This window comes from Rhipicephalus sanguineus, chromosome 10 (assembly GCF_013339695.2).
Source record: "Rhipicephalus sanguineus isolate Rsan-2018 chromosome 10, BIME_Rsan_1.4, whole genome shotgun sequence".
Taxonomy (NCBI): Eukaryota; Metazoa; Arthropoda; class Arachnida; order Ixodida; family Ixodidae; genus Rhipicephalus; species Rhipicephalus sanguineus.
Window position 1 is genome coordinate 15,921,119 of NC_051185.1, and position 18,720 is coordinate 15,939,838.

An 18,720-nucleotide genomic window follows, 5' to 3' on the forward strand; every position below is an offset into this window, starting at 1 on the left:
AAAGAAGATGGCAAAACATTGTCATGACAAAGTGACAATAAATTTCCATGACGAGATGACAGTGAATTGCTCTGTCATTCCTCCTATATTCCTCTTTAAAAACTGTTACTCAGTTGCTTTGATAATGTAGCTCTCATGTCTGAGCTCTCATTGTCCTCTGAAAATGACAGCATATCATACCAACAGGACAACGCATCGTCATGATAGGATGGCATCACAATTTGATCACAGGTCATTCTTGCTGTTGTCCCATTTAAGCAGTGTTGTATCCCTGTTGCTTTGGTACTGGGACTGTCTTGTCAAAGTTCTCACTGCCTTGTCAAGATGGCCATGCATTATTCCAACAGGACAACACATTGTCATGACAGGATTACATTGCATTCTCATGACAAGATGACATGGTTTTTTTTATGACAACATGACAGTGAATTGTACTGTCATTCTTGATGTTGTCCCAGCTGCTTTCGCACTTAATAACCAGTTCCTGCATAATTAGAGAAGGGAACGGTGATGATGCATGCATATGCTTTAGACTACAACGGCGTGGATGGTCGCAGTGCAATGTATGTCCTAAAAGTAATGTCGGTGAGTCGATTGAAAAAAAGTTATTGATCAGATCGTTGCAACACATTGAAAAGTTTTGAAATAGGCTCTTCCTGCATCGATACATCGTTTCCAGCTAGATTTCCAGGCGTTGATGATGGTGTCACAGTAGGCCTCCTCCAGAATGTGCTTTAGCACCTTGGTGCAAGCCCCTTTGGCTTTGTCAACTGTCCCAACACGACATTATTTCATGGGGTGTTTAACACTCCGACAGACTATCATCACCATAGGCTACTTTATGATAGGAAAAGTTTGCACAGTGGACTTGCTGAGTTTCACACAAAAGATGGTGCCAATCCTTTCGCATTTGTTCCAATCAGCGGAGTGTTACGGCTTGCACGGCAAATGAAAATGAGTTTCACGGTAAAGCCTGTCCTTACTCTTCGGATTGCTGCAGACCACTGAGCGACCATGCGCGCATAAGTGAACTTCGCCCTCCACCAATCCCAACCGGCCATGGCACGCTGCGGCATACGATCACTTCACAATATATTCACTGACATTACTTTTCATACAAACCCTGTAGGTTCGTACACAGTGTGTCATTGTTTTCCTTCTGAGCAGTGTTGTATGCCATCATCTGTGACATCATACAGGCACTTAAGCGGTGTTGTTTCGGTGGCAAATTCAAATATGAAACTTCAAACTTTGTTATCTCTTTTAACAATGTGATACGAAACTTACAATAGACTTCTCTAAGATTAATTTATTAGTTTAAACTGATTTAGTGTTTCACTTGAGTGTCCCTTTAACATTTAACTTTGGGAAGTTGTCAGCAAAGCTTTATGCCATTAATTTTTCAGATTAGAGAAGTTATGATGGATAACTGTAAGGATCTCATATGGTTGCCTGTGTTTTATGTGAGCACTCGGAGCAAGTCTCAGAAATAGTCCTGGCCTGTGCTGTCACAGTCCGAGCCTGAACAGTATTTGTGCTATTTCCAACAATGGCTGCAACTGCATCAACGAAAAACGTTTCATAACTTTACCATCTCCCAACTGCTATCAGTGGTGCTTTACTGCACGTCTTGGTTCCTCCGATTCTGTGCTTGTTTGAGGGGAAGAAAAGAATGAGCGTGTTTGTGAGGGGTACTTATTACCAAGCTTATTCAGCAATCCTCATGTTGTACTATCGTTAACTTCTCTATTGTTGTTCTCACCAATCGGGCTCAGTCTTATCATTTTGCACTTCAAAACTCGAGTTGTCTGCTTGATTTGATCCACCTATGCGTTTTTGAACACGCACTGTTGTTACGCTATCCGAGTGTTTCTTAAATGCAAGTCTTCCAACTTTGTCATGAACTTTCATCATTCGTTATAACGTTTATCGAGAACTTTCCGCGACGTGTAAGAAAAGTGGCTAGCTGACAGCTGCTTGGTATCATTCTCATCTGTCGCAAATCATGCTCTTTTCCGTCGTTGCCTTTTAGCGTTGCTTGCTTTTGGCCACAACTTCACTCAATAAGCTGTTTATAGTTAAACTTATAGTCAAGCCCCCCTCTCTGCCTGCGCTTGTTCGCTCACTACGCCGTGACAATATGTTATACCTACTCCGTCTTTCAACGCCAGCGTGGCATTTGTTGACTCCGTGTATGTCAACACAATCTGTTGATGTAATGCTTGCATGCTGTGTTTTTCGAGGGGAAGCATGTCTTCTTGGCGCGTAATGACTCAGCGTAGTTTGCTATCTTGAAAACATCTCTGTTGTTTGTTGCATCATGCGTTTCTGCAACCTCTGCATTGTAACAGCAGTGGCTGTACTGTGCATAGTTTTAAGGATGAAAGAAGAAACCACTTTCGCTGTTTATTTTAATGTTCTCATGGCTCTTCTCTAAGTAAACACCGCCAGAAGGAGAATTAAGGCAGTGTGTAACTTAGCTCTACGGTGCTGCTAGATTCAAAAGGGCAGCGTGTTTTAACCTCTTGCTGCACTAGAAAGAGTCCTGGAGCTTCAAATTCCTGCAGGCAGCAAAAAAGAAATGTTAGCATATATGAATAAAAGATTAGAAGGAATGGAGAGGGACAGTGCTTAAGCAAAAACAAGGTGCAACTGGAATAAGCAAATGTATGTCCTTCTTAATAAATTCAACCTCAGGTTACAATAAGCTTATGGCAATGGCCAGCATCTTAATACTGTACTGCTGTGTAGTTTGAACCCAACACAAATGAGTAGGTGGAGTTACGTCCCGAGAGTCTTGTGAGGTTGCTGGGATTTTTTCAGGGAGGCCGTATACTATATGAAATTTCAAATACGAATCATGTGGCCTTTGGCATTTGTTTCGTACTCACTTCGAGAAATCATTTTGTGGTTGAATACGCTCAATGTTTGCTGCGGGTGCTACGAGGGATAGCAACAGTTGTTGCGTTATACAACAACAAAACCGATGCAGATGGAGACTTCTGAATAATTTCACTGCTTCAGATTCCTGGTTGTTCCAAAGTGCGCATCAGTTTCCAAGCAAATGTACAAAGCGGTTGGCTTCCTTTCGCACAACAGCTCCAAGTATTTAAACAAACATGCCGCTGATGAATCAGCCTTCGAATGTGCTGTGTTGCTTTAGGCAAAGCAATGTATTACATGACTGATATTTCGCGATGTTTTGACGCCTTTACAAATCATGGGCAGTGCAGTCGCGTAATGTTCAACTCCCTCAACGAGCACAACATTCTGCTAAGAAAATGTGGCATATGCTCTGAATTTGTTCAGTTACAGTCGCTGCCACAGTGTGCAAGATATGGATCACCTTTCAGTTGTACCTCATTTGAAAGCTTCTCAGTGGACTTGACTTCCATTCAAGCGCAGCGTTGCTTATATAGAGTATATATTTATTTAGCGGATTCCACTGAGCCTTTATATTATTTCACTCTAATAATTGGACATATTTGGTATTCGATATTCAGATGTTGTTTTTCCTGAATATTCTGGCCAGTTTGATTAGATAATATTGCAGTGCAAACACTTTTATTGAATGCTGTCCTCTTGTGTCTTGACGTCAGTATTAATGGCACCAGTGAGAGTGCACGTTATGGATTATTCGTTGGAATTTCCACAATGATTGTTGCTTCTACATCTTGCATCTGCGAAAAGAACACATTAACATTCACTATCACTGTTTATCTGTTTACGGATGTGGTTGATTAATGAAATAACGGTCCGCTAATCATGTAACTGAAGCATAGCACTCCTGCCCTTCCTTGAGAACAGTTCACTAACCACCCTTTCCAATCTCATTGTTTCTCCAGGACACCACGTATACAGGTTTACGGGAAGCGCACGCTAGCGTGCAAGGTATGTTGGCATTATCAGAACACGGCGTAAAGCGTGCAGCACCTTTGCTGTTCCTTTTCTAGCCTTTCTAAGGTCGGTAATCGAAAATGTTTTTCTCTCGCTCCCTCTACACTCTGTTTCATTTGTACTTCAAAACTTCGACGCTTCGGTGCGTTCTTGCGCCATTACTTTGCACTTTCAAAACGCAGCAGGCGTCGTCGCACATTTTGCATTTGTCATTTCATTGCCTTTCTTGCGACGGCGTGTAGCACTTCCCGACGACATTATCGCAGCTAGCCTATGCGGCGGTCCGCGCATTTCGCTAGCGAAGCATCCTTCAAAAGTAGCGGATCTGTTGACGCGCGCGCGGGCGGATTCTTGGAAATTCTCTGCTCTCACTCTTCAGCCTTGGCATTGCATCTGTGCCTCAGCCGATTCCTCGAATTCGGCGATTACGCCAGCCATGCGACTGTCATCAGTTACGTGCTTTGCGCGTTATATATTACAACATTACAAAAGAAAACGAAAAAGACTTGTTGTTCTAGGCGCGTGACTATGTACTCCACCGAGGAGTGTGTCTTTTTCTTTTCTTTTGACTAACCGACGTGCTTTCATTTTCTTTAAAAGCGCCAATCCATGTTGATCGCTCGAAGGCCATACTCTCATAATGGCTCTCCCGCGTGACGCATTATGCTCTCTGGCTGTATTGTTAGCGCATCAGTGACCTTTACGAGAGTTACTTGCGCCTGTCGTTTGTCAACGTTTGAGGCGCGTCACGCCGATTCCTGGAAAAACGTTTTTGTTGTGCGTCCTCATCAACCTTTAACACCGCGGCGGTCTTAGTTCCCCGAAATGCTGCTGTGTTGTGATCTTTGCGCGCAATTCTCGAGGCGGCACATTTGCAAAATGTTAGCGCAATTGCGACTGTAGGTCTTAGCATCCGTCATGTCGGATGGAATCTGCCATTGTTTTTCTGTGGTACTTCGTTGTGGCACGGTCACCTTGCGTGTTTTCGCTCGCAGTTTTGGCATGCTCTGAAGATTAGTGAAAACTTTGTACACCTTGTCACTCAAAGCGCACACAAGTGCGCAGAAGAGTTTGAACCTGACAAACTTCCTTTTGTGCAGCGTTTCATTGGTTCGTTCGGAAAAAGTGTTGTTTTGTATGCTGCAGGATACACCAGTCTTGTAATGGTCCAGCTGGAAATTTTTTATCACCTTTTTCTCCAAGCTTGTCAGCTATTCTATGAAAATAAAAAAAAGATAGAATTTCAGTTGACCTGTGTGTTATTTTGAATTCTTTCCACTTTTAGAATAGAATCAGAGTAGATAATTAACATCACTGAAGTACAACTTTCCATCACATTCGGAGGTGCCATGTGAATTTTCCGCAGGTACAATTACCTATGGTCTGAAATACATTTGCCGAGGTCAAAGGTCACTGAGACGTGTATCCTCAAGCACCAATTCCTCACCCCCTCTGCCAACCTATTTACTATAGTAGTATAAGTAACATTGACGGTCATTTTGACGAATCTAGTTTACGCAAATTTTTTGTTAAAAAGCCCATACAGAACTTTCGCGGTATTTAACCTTCATGGCTTGTTATGAGTACGACACCTATTGATCAAGCAAGGGAAACAGTTTATTTAACGCTAACAGTAAAATGTGGTTTGAGCAATAGAATATTAATCCGAGTTATTATTTTTTTTTTGTAAATAATTAATTTCTTCATTGGATGGCTGATGATTATTTTGTTCTGATAAGCGAAGAGAATCCCGGTTTTCGTTATGGTAACTTTACATTATATATGTAAGAGTAAAAAATTGAAGGCTGCAGACTTCTTTTTCTTTAAAAGGCACGGCAGCATATACTATCAGCACTAGTCATAAACATGGTTTTGTGAACATGCGCTACTCAAACGTATTGCTCTAAATTGGAGGCGGTGTTTGTAAAGAGGAAGAGCGAGAGATGTGCGAGAAATGTCCTCTCAGCTTTCATGATAATGTGTCAGCTGCAGCAAAATATTCCAAAATAGAGGTTTCCTTTCGAAGTATTTAACGTGTGTCGACAATCTTCTTGTAGATAGGTCTTGCTTCATGGCAGTGCATTTTGCAACGAGGAAGTGACTTCAAAGGTGCGAGTTTTTAAATACAGTTTTGATGGCATTGCTACTTCGGAGGAGTGCGTCAGCAAATGGTGCTCGACACTTTCTCGCTAACGACCTCGAGACTTTACAGCAGCGCAGGTGCAGCAACCTTCTGAAAGAGCACGTCAGATGACCTGCACATTTTATTGCCCTATGCAATTTTTCCGTCTGTTAACCCGACAACTCTTGCTCACCCCTGTAAATGTAGGCCTTTGGATCTGCCACCGCGAGCTTATGGGATGCGCGACCGTTTACGATGCCTACACTTTGAGGCATTTATTTTACGCTTTACAAATTCTGGCACTAAACTTCTTCCATGGTAATTTTCGTTTCACCGTCTGAGATGCCATATCGTCAGTAGAACAGTTTGTTCTAACGTATCTTACTTATTAAAATTTTGTTGAAAGGTTTCTGATAACTGTCTATAGGGGCCTGAAGCCTTTTTAAGTTGGACTACCGTAACTGCGTGATTCTAATTTGCACTTTTTTCGCTTTATGCGCACATTAAAATTGGGCACAAAAGTGAAATCGGGATCAAGTTACTTTTTTCAATTTTCCTAATGTAAAATTAGCTGCACATTACAATCGGGAGCGCGCTAGAACAGTGCAAATATGGTAATTAACCCTTTGAGTAATTTGTTTTTCTCCGTGTGTCAAATGTGCATATTTTATCTAAGCGGCGGTACCCGACACCTCGTGAAAGAATAATATGTGGGTTGGTTGACTGATTGATGATGGCCATTAGGTATGCCTTAGTAAAGAGCTCGGTATCGGGTGTGGCCACGCTAGGTTATCCAAGGAAGCCATCGCACGTGTCTCTTCGCTTGTAATTTTTCGCATTAACCGAAGGCCTGAACTTCCCAAACTCCAAAGAGAAAAAGAGAGAGCCGGCAAGTGTTGTAGTGCTCCAAATAACGTACGGCAATATGTTGCTAAGAACGGCACCGGCGTGGTAGATATGTCGCGACAGCATGACACATTGGCCGTGGCTACCACATGCGAACGCAGCCACAAGTAACGCGAGCAGCACCTGCTTTAAAATGTTGTACAAAAGACGTCATCATACCTAGCCTCTGTGTTTAAACAGCATCGGAGAATATTGCTCTCCGAAGTCACGACGTCACGCCACTGTCGATGACGCCTGGTCCAACATTTCAACACCAACATTAGTGTAGTGCTCAAATATCATTCGTTTTGCGCCAACCTTCACTCCCGGCTAAGTGTCACCCCTTTCTACGCACAAGAAGCAGTGTGGCAGTTTCTACAGCTTTGGGAATGTACGTCAGTGCCGTTCCTTTAATGTGCAGTCAACGCTCGACACAAAGGCGTTTCGCATTTTGTCCCCGGCCGGAACGTTGCCGGAACGTTCGGGAGGCAAATCTATGTCGTCATTGTGCTTGGCAACGAAATGTCATTGTCACCGAGATACCACAGCAGGTGGTACTTTGTTGAGTCAAACATGCAAATATCAGCGAAGGGCTTTGTGATCCGAAACTATTGACGCCTGAAAATGAGTTCCTCTGGCAATGGTCGACAGTGAGTGAAATTGCTGGAAACAATTGTCCAAAACGTTTTCGAAGTTGCCTGAATGCGCCTGAAGTTCTGCATTCGTGGCATCACTCAGGGTCTAGTTGTTATAGTGTTGTAGAGATAGTAGTAAAGAGCAGTAAAAAACAAAAAGTATGCCATCGTGGTAAATCTTAAATTTTGTGGTGAATTGCTCAGACCTGGAAAATTCTTGGAAATATAATCAGAGTTGCATTGAGTCATGGAAACAGGTAACTGCAGTGGCTGTGCCAAAGCTAGTGGCATGCCAGAAGGAAGCACAGTTTTCAAATGAACCTATGCCATCTACAAATAATGCAATTGTTTTGCTGGTCCCGTGAATGTGAGCCTGTCCTGTGTATTGTGGACTACCCAATTCGGTTGGACGTGTCCGTGCATGTCGACCGATTTAAAGGTCACCGGTAGTAGTTCTTGATACTCATGGCCTAGTGTAGTGACTCAGCAAGCTGTAAATAACCGTTTTTATCTTGTGCCAGTAGCTCCGTCATTGCAGACTGCTAGGCAATTTTCCTGTAAAGCATATTCAGGAGAAAAATGTAAGGTGTGATAACGTTGTTGGCATCCAGATCCACACTAACCTGACCATCCCAGCACAGGTGTGTTATACTCGAAACCACATGCACATTCGTGAACTTGGTAGAGTTGCACCAGGTTATCGGGTGCCACAACACAAGTTTAGTCAAGGAACTGTCGTAGAAGTTTCACAGAAGTGTCGTTCCTTTGTAATTTGACAAGTTCCCATCACTTGCACGATGCTTTTTACGGTTGGTAGATGTGCCAGCTAGTTGACAAGTTCACTAGACAGGTGGCGCTCCTAGTCCACTGCACGTAGTAATCATGAATTGAGGCAGGAGTGGCAGGCAGTAAACAAGGGTAAAAAAAACAGCAACAAGATATTGCTGTTTGTTGTAGGTTTATGTTTAGTGCCTTAGGTGGGACACATAAAAAGCAGGCCAAGTAGCACGATTTGTTATTGGAAGCTATAAAGATTAGATATGGTGTCTCTAGAGTCGGCCTGCTTCCGTGGTGTTTGTAAAAAGAGGCCTATGCTTTTCTTGCATCTATAGCTTTCTTTTTGAAAGTTTGGGTCAGATTACGGAGTTTAACGTATCAAAAGCTAAGCACAAGAGTTTGCTTACGGTACGGGTTTTGATGGGAACTAAGTTGACTATCTGGAAAATGCTTGAGTGCATATGCATTCTACGAACAGCTTTAATAGTTTCTTTCTATTAACGTTATTTAACTACACTGATCTTTGGCGTGAAGCTTGAAGAATGACATGACGGATATGTGTGTGTTCGTGGAACATTACCAGTGGTGCAAATTTCCATATCATTGAAAAAAATGTGGAGGTTTCTGGAAAAAGTGAAATTTCAGCGAGGCTCTGGCATCCAGTCTGCAAAAAATCATTTACCTTTGTACGACACACATTTTTTCGGTGTCTGTTGTACGCATCAGGTCCGTGCTGCTTGTTGTTCCAAGGAAGGTGTGAACACTTTTTAGTTTCTAGGTAAGAAAAGAGACATACGCAATTTGTAAACAGAAAAACATTTTTTGCCTTTTATTTACAAGTCGGTTCCAGCGCACATTCTAGCTGACATGTCATTTTGCAAGTGCTTAACAGTTGTGCACGAAAACTTAACGAGAACCCGCCATCGCTGAAAGGCCATGATGGTTAGGTTAGGCGGTACTCTTTGGTCATTCGTGGACGCAGGCCACTCGCTTTCATTAAACACTTCGCGGATAAGCCTGTCTGCATATTTTATCCCCTCGGCTTCACACCGGTGTGCTAGCTTCAACAGCTTCACAAAGAAATGCAACACGAAGTAACAGTATAATAAAAAAGCGGCTCTGTCATCACATCTTTTATCCTCTATTTAAATAAAAAAACACACAAAACTTAACAGTCTCATCAGTGGTAAAAGAAAAAACAAACGCAAACTGGAACACAAAGAAGTAGAGAAACATGAAGGGAGCTGCAAGCCGGGCAGTCGCTCACACACTCTCTTATCACAATGCCGGCAATTGTTCACTCTTTCATCATAACTTATACAATTGCAAGAAAGCGAGGAGTAATGCAATGGAGAACAAAGGAAGAGGCATATCAAAGAACAATGCTGGACTGGTCGTGGATCACAGATTCGTTGCTCAGTAATCTCTACGCCGCGCACGCGTTGTCAGTCCATCTGTCCATCAAGTCACCGACGAGTGCGCACAGTCGTCACCACGGTTCTCCTACATCTCTACAAACTGTTTTAAAAAGAGTCTGGCAGAACCGTTCGATGTGGGCACATGTCTTGAAGTGGGTATCGTAGGCGCACGTCGCGAAAGCCTTCCTCTTTTACATGCACTCGGGACGATGTCATCGGAGGAGAGGAAAGCTATAACACATACAGCCCCCCGTCTTGCTTCGACTGTATTATGAATAAGTTAAATAAATTAATAAAGTGAGAGACAAACAAGAATGAAGGAACGATGGGAAGGAGTGGGGTTGGGCTGATGTGCACCGTCTAAAGTCCTCTACTTTGAAAAATATATTACATTTTCCATGGCAGCTACCCCTACGTGCTTCCAGAAAAAAAAGAAAATGTGGAGAAGCAAGTTCTCATGGCAGCTTACGTTAGGCGTGCACGACAGTGTGGATCGGTTGAGCCGCCACTGTTGTCTTCACCCCGAGGACGGCAGTGGCGAGGTAACTGAACTTTTATACAAGGTACGCCACTGCCGCCCTGTGTTCTTTTTTTTTCTTGAGAGTTGCACGATTGCAGCCATGTTCTTTATTATTAATAACTGGAAATCGAGATCAAAATGTAGCTTTTTACCCCCCAAGCAAGACATTGTAGAGCTGGAAACTCTTGCGAACGAAACTTAAAAAATGCCGTACTTGGGTGCCGCTCCCAATGAACTAAATGCTTCATTTTTTTTGGCCCTGCGTTTCGTTTTTTCGGGTTGCAGAATACTGGGGGGTGGTGACCGATCGGCCGGACGTTTATAAAACGGCATGATAAAAAGCCTTGGCAGGGAGACGAAATCGTGCTGGACTAACGGCCACTAATTCTCTCCGGCTGCCTTCGCTGAAAACGTTTCTTCGACACTGATTGCCCAGTGCACCCCCCCCCCCCAGTGGGCCTGGTCTTCCACGGTTTATGAGTCCAGGAGAGAGAGAAAAAGAATGCGTGCACTTGGAAGAGTACGGCTGCCGAGACACCACACACGAAGGTGACGAGAGAGAACCCTCGTCGTCGACTAGTCTGATGAGGACGGGTGGTCCGCGTGAACAAGGACGACGTCTTCTACGCCGTCGCACGCCGCCACCACCGTCGTCGTCAATGCCGCTGCCCGAGAGATCGGTCGACCTGGGTCGTTGGCGAGGGCCTTGCCCACTGATTCAGCAGGCCCGCCAGAGCAGGGGGCCTTCTCGTCAGCTGGGGTGCTTGCCGACGAAGAGGAGCTGCCTCAGTTTGTCCACCTCGCTGCGCAACATGGTGAGCTCGGTGCGCAGCTGCAGGTTCTCCTGTTCCAGGTAGAGCACCCGCAGCGCCGTCTGTTGCTCCTTGATGCGCCGCAGCTCCCGGGAGCGCTTGGCGGACTCATTGTTGCGCTTGCGGCGCTCCCAGTACGCCTCGTCCTTACATTCGGCCGGTATGGGCTGCGGCGACTTCTTGGGGTGGGCGCCGCCCGTCAGGCTGGCCACGCTCATGGCGGCCGCGGCGCTGGACGCCAGCAGCAGGGACGACGAGGGCGTCGGGCTTTGGGACAGCGGGGGAGACGGTGAGGGTCGGGACGCCGCGAGGGACATGTCCAGCGCCGCCACGGGACTGTCGTCCGAAACGTCAGACTCGGCTGCTGGGGAAGAAGAGAAAAAGAAACAAAGAACGAAGCCACGTTAGAGCCCAAGTCGACTTCATCCGCACAACGGCAATTAAGTTCGCTGACAATGAAACGCATTTTTTGATAACTATGGTGGCGCAAGGAAACAGGACGCAAGAAAGGCAACGAAAAGACACAGCTCCACGCTCATGCGTCTCTTCGTTGCCCTTCTTGCGTGCTGTTATCCATAGTTACCAAAAATGTGCCACACCAACGATTTCCCAGTGGCAACATTAAAGAAAACACAAACACTCAAAAAGCTGATGCACAGAACTATCGCAGCACCTACAAAACGAAGTGCGGAGGAGAGGCCATCACCACCACAACCAGAGGATCCCTTGCAGACCCGTACTACGCGCACGGACAAAGAAGCTGATGCACAGAATTATCGCAGCGTCTATCCCCAGTAGCACGAATTGTTGCCGCTCCGTTGCCGCAGTGTTGCGAACGTTGCCTCAACGTTATGATGGCGTTCATGCTGCTAAGGGACAGAGATGCATGTGGAGGAATCATGCCACGTCATCGAGCTATAGCTCTTCCGACCCTGTGCTGCCCCACTCCCGGGTCAACCATTCGGAAGCGTAGGTCACAGACAAGCTAGCGGTCAACGTTATCACAAAGCTATCGGCGCGAACCGTTTAAAAACGCGGAGCACAGTTAGTGAACAACGGTACAGCACTGGGTGAAGGTGGTGACTTGTTTACCGTGCGTAGCCTGGTTTTCGAGTGATGAGCGATCGCCCGGTGGGAAAGTGCCGATGTGATGCGGCGCCGATTCAACGCGCGCCAACAGGGGGGAGGTTCGAGGAAATAAAGACATAAAAAAAAGAAACCGCTGACAATGCAAGGATATTGCGAGAAAGAAAGAAAGACGAAAGGAAAGGAGTTGCCTAGTCAGCGCACGGTCAGCATGGCGTCATGCGACGATAACGCGAAACAGAAAAAAAAAAACAGAAAAAAGGGAAGCCGAAAACGGCCCCCGCGTCACGACGGATTCCAGGCAGGCCGCGCGGTAATTCCCCGTTCCCACTAGAAGCGAAACGCCAGTATTACGCGCTCGTGTCGCAACTCAAAACTCGAGAGGGCGTTTGGCGACGGACTGCATTATCGGCGAACGGGGAAGTGCCGCCGCCGCCTCCGCATTGCCCGTGCCTGGCGCCTTGCCGTGCAATACATCTCCACGCCGACGAGTTCCGGAAAGAGAAGTAGTTCTTGCCGTTGTATCGTCTCTTTTTTTACTTCTTCTCGTAAATCTAATCTCATAAGAGGACCGTTATCGCGTAGGTTCATTATCAAAATAATATGACTATAAAAGAAACTGGGCGAACGTTGCGAGCGTTTGCGTACCCATGATGAAGGAACGTCGTCGCTGGCCGCACGTACTCCTGCGTTCGAAGTCGGCGAAGGTCTTCACTCTACGGGTATGCACTCCGCAAGGAGTAGGCACGCGCGCGCGCGCACTCGATGTGGAATTCAACTTCTTTTGCAGATAACGGACGTCACAGAGCGAAAATGCGCGCGTCGGTCTCTCACCTCACCTAACTCCCAACTGCCTATTGTCGCGAAAGGTCCCTGGACCGCGGAGCAAATTGAAAGAAAAAAAAAATCGCGCGTGTGTGAACACCCAGATGCGTTGGAAGAAAGCGTTGACCTCCCCCACCGCCTTGCGTCGTGCAAGGCGTTCGCGCGCGCTGCGTTTTTTGTAATGACGATAACTGGAATCGCGCGCTCGCATTTATTAATCGCCGATATTTCTCTTTCCCTTCCCCCCTCACCCCAAAAGATCCTCCTCTCCACGAGCTTCAACCATTCCCCTTTCGCTTCTTAAAGGAGGGCGCGAAAAACCTTCTAAGCGTGACGTCACGTAGAGGAACGCGCCTTCGTTTGTTTGTTGCGCGACCCTTGACATTTTTTTTTCTTTCTCTTTTCAAAGCGCGAGCGAAATGCCTGGTCGGAACGAACTGGGAGGGCTTGTGACGTAATCGCGCTAGTTCGCTATTCCCCGCCCTTGAAATGCATTGCTGCGTCGCAATTTGCACGCCCCCTCCCTCCTACTGCTGACTTAACGGTTGCTACTTTGAGTAATCTCTCTCACTCTCCCTTTCTCATTATGACACTTATGACGCGGCTCTGCGGCGAAGGAGACATGGCGTCAGTCAGTCAAACGCCAGTTTATTCCAACTGTCCTCGTCTTCCTTCTCTTAATTTCCCCACATTCACCCGTGAAACCGTCACGGTTACATCCAATCGTTCGTACTAGAGTTACTGTATATGCTACAGGTAGCATATACAGTAACTCTAGTTCGTACATACCACACCGCCTGTTGTACTACTGACAGCCGGACCCCCGATTGGCCAGGACCGCGCCACTATCATCATCATCATCATTACGAGGATATTCCGCTCTTTATCGCCGCGGTTGCGCGGCGGACGCGAAATCGCCGCGCGCGCGCGCGATTTCCGCAGGGGTGCCTCCGTCCGGAGCGGCAAGTTTTGCGAAGCTCGCGGTGCGACCGATTGAGTCACACGAGCAAGCAAGCCGACGGCCGGCGCTCCTTCACCCCCCTCGAGAGAGTTCTTTCCCAGCTTGCGCGCGTCGACGCCACCACGACGGATTCTGGGAAGGAGAGCGACCGGCGGTGCAAAATAACGTCCGGTGTGCCGCCGGCGCCGAGGCAAGACGACGCAATGCGCGGCGCTAGATACCCTCTCCCTCCCGACTCTCTCGCTAGGGCCGCCGGCGTCGACCTTCGTTTATTTTGATCGGTCATCGCTTCTTGGGAGACTCCGCTCTTCCACAGCGACCGTTTTTTGTTGTTTTTTTTTTTCAGGGGTGGCGCGTACGGGGCGCGGGCTACCTCCCTATCCTGCTTCCCCCTCCCCCCACAAATATTCGCCTGCCCCCCTTTAACCCCCCCCCCCCCTTGTTTCTTCCTTCTTTTTAGGGGCGGGCTGCCTACTGCCTTCGTGACTCTTCTGTTTTGCAGTGTGAATAACCCGGCTGATGTGACGATGCTTGTGCGGTTGTGGTTCGGTTCTGATTACGCGGCGCGCGGCGCGAGTGTGTGTACCACGAAACGCGGCGGTTGCGTGGGCGGTTGCGAGTTGGGGGTGGGGGGTGGTTGCAATACGCCGAACCCGGCGCGGCGCGGCGGCGCCTTCGTCGCGTGACGTGTCACACTCGTGCGTGCTAGCGCGGTGACGAATTATTATTCCCAACCCGCGGTGACGCGCTCTTGCGCAAGCAACCGAACCCTTCCCAGCCGCGCCGGTAATGAAACACAAACGCAAGAAACAATCGGCGTTGTTGCGTCGTAGTTTCCGTTGCTTTCCTCCCCTTTTTACATGCGCGGTATTATAATAGCAGGCGGGACGGCGAACGAAACTGCTGTAAACAAGTCTGCTCGCGCCGGCGCCGTACCGTCCGGCGTTCTTTTCGCTATGTATGCACAGCGAAACGAGGCGCGTGCTGCCAGCGAACAAAAGAGATTTCGTCATCTTTGCAGGGTTTGTCCTGTAATAGCGCTGGCTTCGGGGAAATTTTCGGTCTGATACGTATACGCCAGATTGATCGACGCGACCCAGGCTCTGTCTTTTTTTTTTCTTTCGTAGGAAAAACAAGCCCCAGATATAAGTTAAAGAAGAAAGCGCAGTAGAAGAGATTGCGTAACGAAGAAATAAAACAAAAATAATCGGCATGTCCGGAGATGAGCTCGTCGTAAACAAGTGTCGCAAACCACCATATTCCGGCGGGAGCTGCGCTTTTGTTTGAATCCGATTGTCTCGGCGGCGCTGAAAACACGGCGCTATTTTGGATAGCTAATCATTAACCGGGAACGAAATGGTCAGAGTGGCGTAAGAAGAGGCGATTTTGAAGTACGCGTAATTGAAGTTTTTTTTTTTTCTTTCTGTGGTAAACAAGAGCGCGAGCCCCTACGCCCCTCCGGGATCTCAGCGAGCACTCTACGAAAAATAACCGTTTCGCAACTCAAAAAGAGCCACTCGACGTGACGCAAGATGATCGCGCTACGCCTGGAAACCGTTTGCGCCACAGTCCAGTCGACTCATCTGACAAGAAAAGCAAAAAAGAGAGAGAGGAGGAGGAGAAGCGACGAGTCCGCGTCACTGAATCGATTCCGATGCGTTGGTGGTGAATAAGTCTTTTACGGCGCGGCAGTTTTTTTCCAGTCGATAGTAGTGATTCAGCGCAAGAGTCACTCACACACCTCTCCCTCTGCTAGACGAGAGCGCTGTGGTGGTGGTGGTGATTACGCAGTCCCGATTCTCAAGAGTGAGTGAGTGAGTGAGTGAAAAGGCTAGCTGTCACCCCAGGGTGCGGAAATCGTAGAATCGACCAAACACCCACACACAAAACAAAAATGACCCATGTTAAAAAATACTGGGTCGCGCAGATGCGGACACCAGAGAGTAGTCAAGACACCACAAACGCCGACTAACAACTGAAAAAAAGGCGCACAGCGGCGGAAAAGAAGGTAGACACAAAGAATCCGTGGCGATATTGACCAGCTGCAGTAGCATTACAATGTTGCAAGGCCTCTCTTTTTCTTCTTGTTCTCGAAGATTCGTTATCTATTCGGACCTTGGCGTTCGTCCAGACAAAAATCTCAAAAGAATGAAAAGCGTTCAAGCTCCTAACTATACAGTATATACAGGAAGGTTTTCTTAACTGTCCGCGCTCTTTCTATTCTTATTATTTTGAAACAGTTCGTTTAGTTCGAAGCCATCCGCCTCGTCACGCGTTTTGAACCCCGGCGACACCCATAACGCAATCACACGTGCCGTAGGCGGAGCCCGAGCTGCTGCTGTCAACAGCCTCCTGCGTCGACGGGTGTTGCGCACTCTTAGGTCAGTGCGCTGTCGCACGCGCTAAACACCGATTTGACCCCCCGAGCTCTTGCGCGCGTGTATCCGCTGTGTGTGTTCGCGCATCACACACACAAAAAAAGGAACAAAGTTTTGCCCCCGACTGTGTCCTTTTTTCTCTGGAGCTAGCAGTCGGGGGGCGCTTTAGAGAACACACTCTAGCGGCGCGAACGATAACAGCGAGGGAGTCGATCGAAACCAGTGCTAACTAGTAACAGCATCGAAGAAGAGGGAAAGGTTTCCCCCCACCCCCGGAAGGCGGGGAAGAATTGGGGGTGGGAAAAGGGGGGGGGGGCGGGCGCCGCGGAAATTTTCGTCAACACATTGCGACACACACCAGTGCGCGGGGCCGGCGCCCCCCTCTACACGTAGGAACCGAACCACTCGAAGTATCAAAACAAAGAGTTTAAGACCGATAGATTTCAGAAACAACATGTCCTCACGGCTTTTTTTTTTTTTTTTCTTTTTTCGAAGTCCCTAGAGGGTGGGTGGTTTTAATGAAACGATATTTTTGGCCACTCACGCGCATGGAAAACAGCAACATAGAATACCGGAGGAGGCTTCTAGAAAACAACCGGGAAAATTAAGACTTATCACAAGGCCAGCGGCGACTGTGGTAAACAACGTCTCCTAGCGCGCCTCGGTTGTAGGTGGAGGGATAATGGATGGGGACTAGGAACGGAGTAGCGTTGTGGTGAAGCATAACAGCCGAAATAAATTTAAAAATTGGACCGGGCGATGCGCCCAGGGGCGTTCGTTGTAGTAAACATCCGCGACAAACGTTAAGTAAGCGCGGCCCGGGTTTGAGACCCCGGGTCTGTATGTCGGTGTGGTTCGGGGACAATGGATGGGAGAAGTGTAGAGGTGAAGCACAGGTTAGCGCGGATAATCTATGGCGCGGATTGCAAAACAGAGACCATGGATGGCCCACAGAGTCGATAAACGCAACGAACCTTGGCAGAGCGGCGTCCTCGCCAGTGGCATCTCGCGGCCCCAGATCAGGTGCGGCTGTTCGAGTATGTGGACGGGCCCCATGTCTTCCGACGATGACTCAGGGCTAGTGGTAGACCCGGGCTGGAGCAGCGGTGGCGGGCTCGTCGGTGACGACGAGAGGGGCCGATCGGTAGCCAGCAGTAGTAGCGGCGTCGTCGTGGAGTTTGTGGCTTCGCTTACTACTCTCAAACGGAGACCGTCAACCGACGCGAACGGGGCGCGGAATAAACACCGGGCGCTCGAGCGTCGCCCGTTTCAGTGTGCGCTTTTCCGCGAGAGTGGCAAGGGCACCGACTGGCGCGAACCTACGGAGCGCCGATCGTTTCAACGATGCGCAATCGGTGACTGATTCGTCCACGCATGAGACTCTCCCCCACCTCTTCTTCTTCCTCACGTATCCCCTCTCACCCCGACCTCTCCTCGCCGTGTTGTGTGTGCTCGTGGACGTCGCGAGCCTCCTCGAACCTCCCCTAGGGAGCTGAGCTCCCTAGCAGCGCCTTTCCCTAGATCGTCTGCTCGCGCCGCCTCCACTGGAGCACCTCGCAGCGCGCTGCATTTTTGTTTGCGTCGGTTAGTTCGCCGACTCGCCGCTGCCTGCGAAACGAATGCGTTTTGACGGCGCTGCTGTTGAACCTCGCGTGCAAACCCGGAACAGACGTGTCTCCGTAGCGGAACTCCAGGTATGGAGATGATTGCGGAGTGTGGTTTGCGATATCTTTATCGCCGGAGGAAGGTCCTTTTGTGGCGGGATCCAGTCCGGACTTCCTTGTGTATGTAGAAAAACATAATCTTGAGAGCTGCGCGTGTTCCACGTCGCAGTACCAATCGAAATAGTGTTCTAGAGCACAGTTTTAAATGTTCCGTGCTTCTCTCACGAAGTGCTGTATCGTTATTCGCGATTGTTAGACCTTCAATAATAATATCGGGCAGTTTTTTTTGTATTTAGATAACACGATAGTTGGCGACGCCGACCGAAATGTTATTTTTTGTTCTAAATTGCTCATCGACAGCACTTGCTTGTATTGTAAAGCTGTGTAAAATTTACAGCAAGCAAGCAATGCTGCGCTGACAGATCCATTGTAAGTTTAAAACAGTGTTTCCGCGTTCGTGCTGTCTCGCGCAGGCCTTCAATGGTCAAACTGTCGGCCTATTATTATAGGGCTGTTCCTTTGCCACGCTTAAGATGTCGGCCAGAGATTTCACGACGTGGCACTTTCTTGTCGCAAAACGTACTCGAACAAAAAATGTTTCATAATCTCTTTATGCGACCTCTCTGACATCTTGAATTGCGTGTATATTGTGTGCGTGGCCGTACTTGGTGTTGGTTGATCTCGCGCGCGAGGCGTAGCGCTAAAAAAAAAAGGACAAAGAATGCGAGTGCTGTTGTGCA

The 18,720-nt window shown here is 47.8% G+C and overlaps 3 protein-coding genes across 7 annotated transcripts in view; 1 reads left to right on the plus strand and 2 right to left on the minus strand.

Annotated features, from left to right (window-relative positions):
- LOC119407122 (uncharacterized) overlaps positions 1-18,720 on the minus strand; it is a 98,211-nt gene that overhangs the window by 67,279 nt on the left and 12,212 nt on the right. The window lies entirely within an intron of this gene.
- Positions 1-18,720, plus strand: part of LOC119407123 (protein MON2 homolog) — a 250,394-nt gene that overhangs the window by 58,851 nt on the left and 172,823 nt on the right. The window lies entirely within an intron of this gene.
- LOC119407124 (transcription factor ces-2) lies at positions 9,129-17,719 on the minus strand. 4 transcript variants are annotated; one of them, XM_037673984.2, is made up of 2 exons: positions 17,291-17,719; positions 9,129-11,430 (listed from the first exon to the last, which is right to left on the minus strand). In XM_037673984.2, the coding sequence occupies exons 1-2, from the start codon at positions 17,370-17,372 to the stop codon at positions 11,006-11,008; spliced, it is 507 nt and encodes a 168-aa protein (XP_037529912.1). In that variant the 5' UTR covers positions 17,373-17,719; the 3' UTR covers positions 9,129-11,005. The 4 variants fall into 4 exon arrangements, with proteins under 4 accessions (XP_037529912.1, XP_037529913.1, XP_037529915.1 ...); XM_037673985.2 differs by having other exon boundaries at positions 9,129-11,427; positions 17,291-17,716; XM_037673987.2 differs by lacking the exon at positions 17,291-17,719 and adding an exon at positions 12,801-13,145 and having other exon boundaries at positions 9,129-11,427.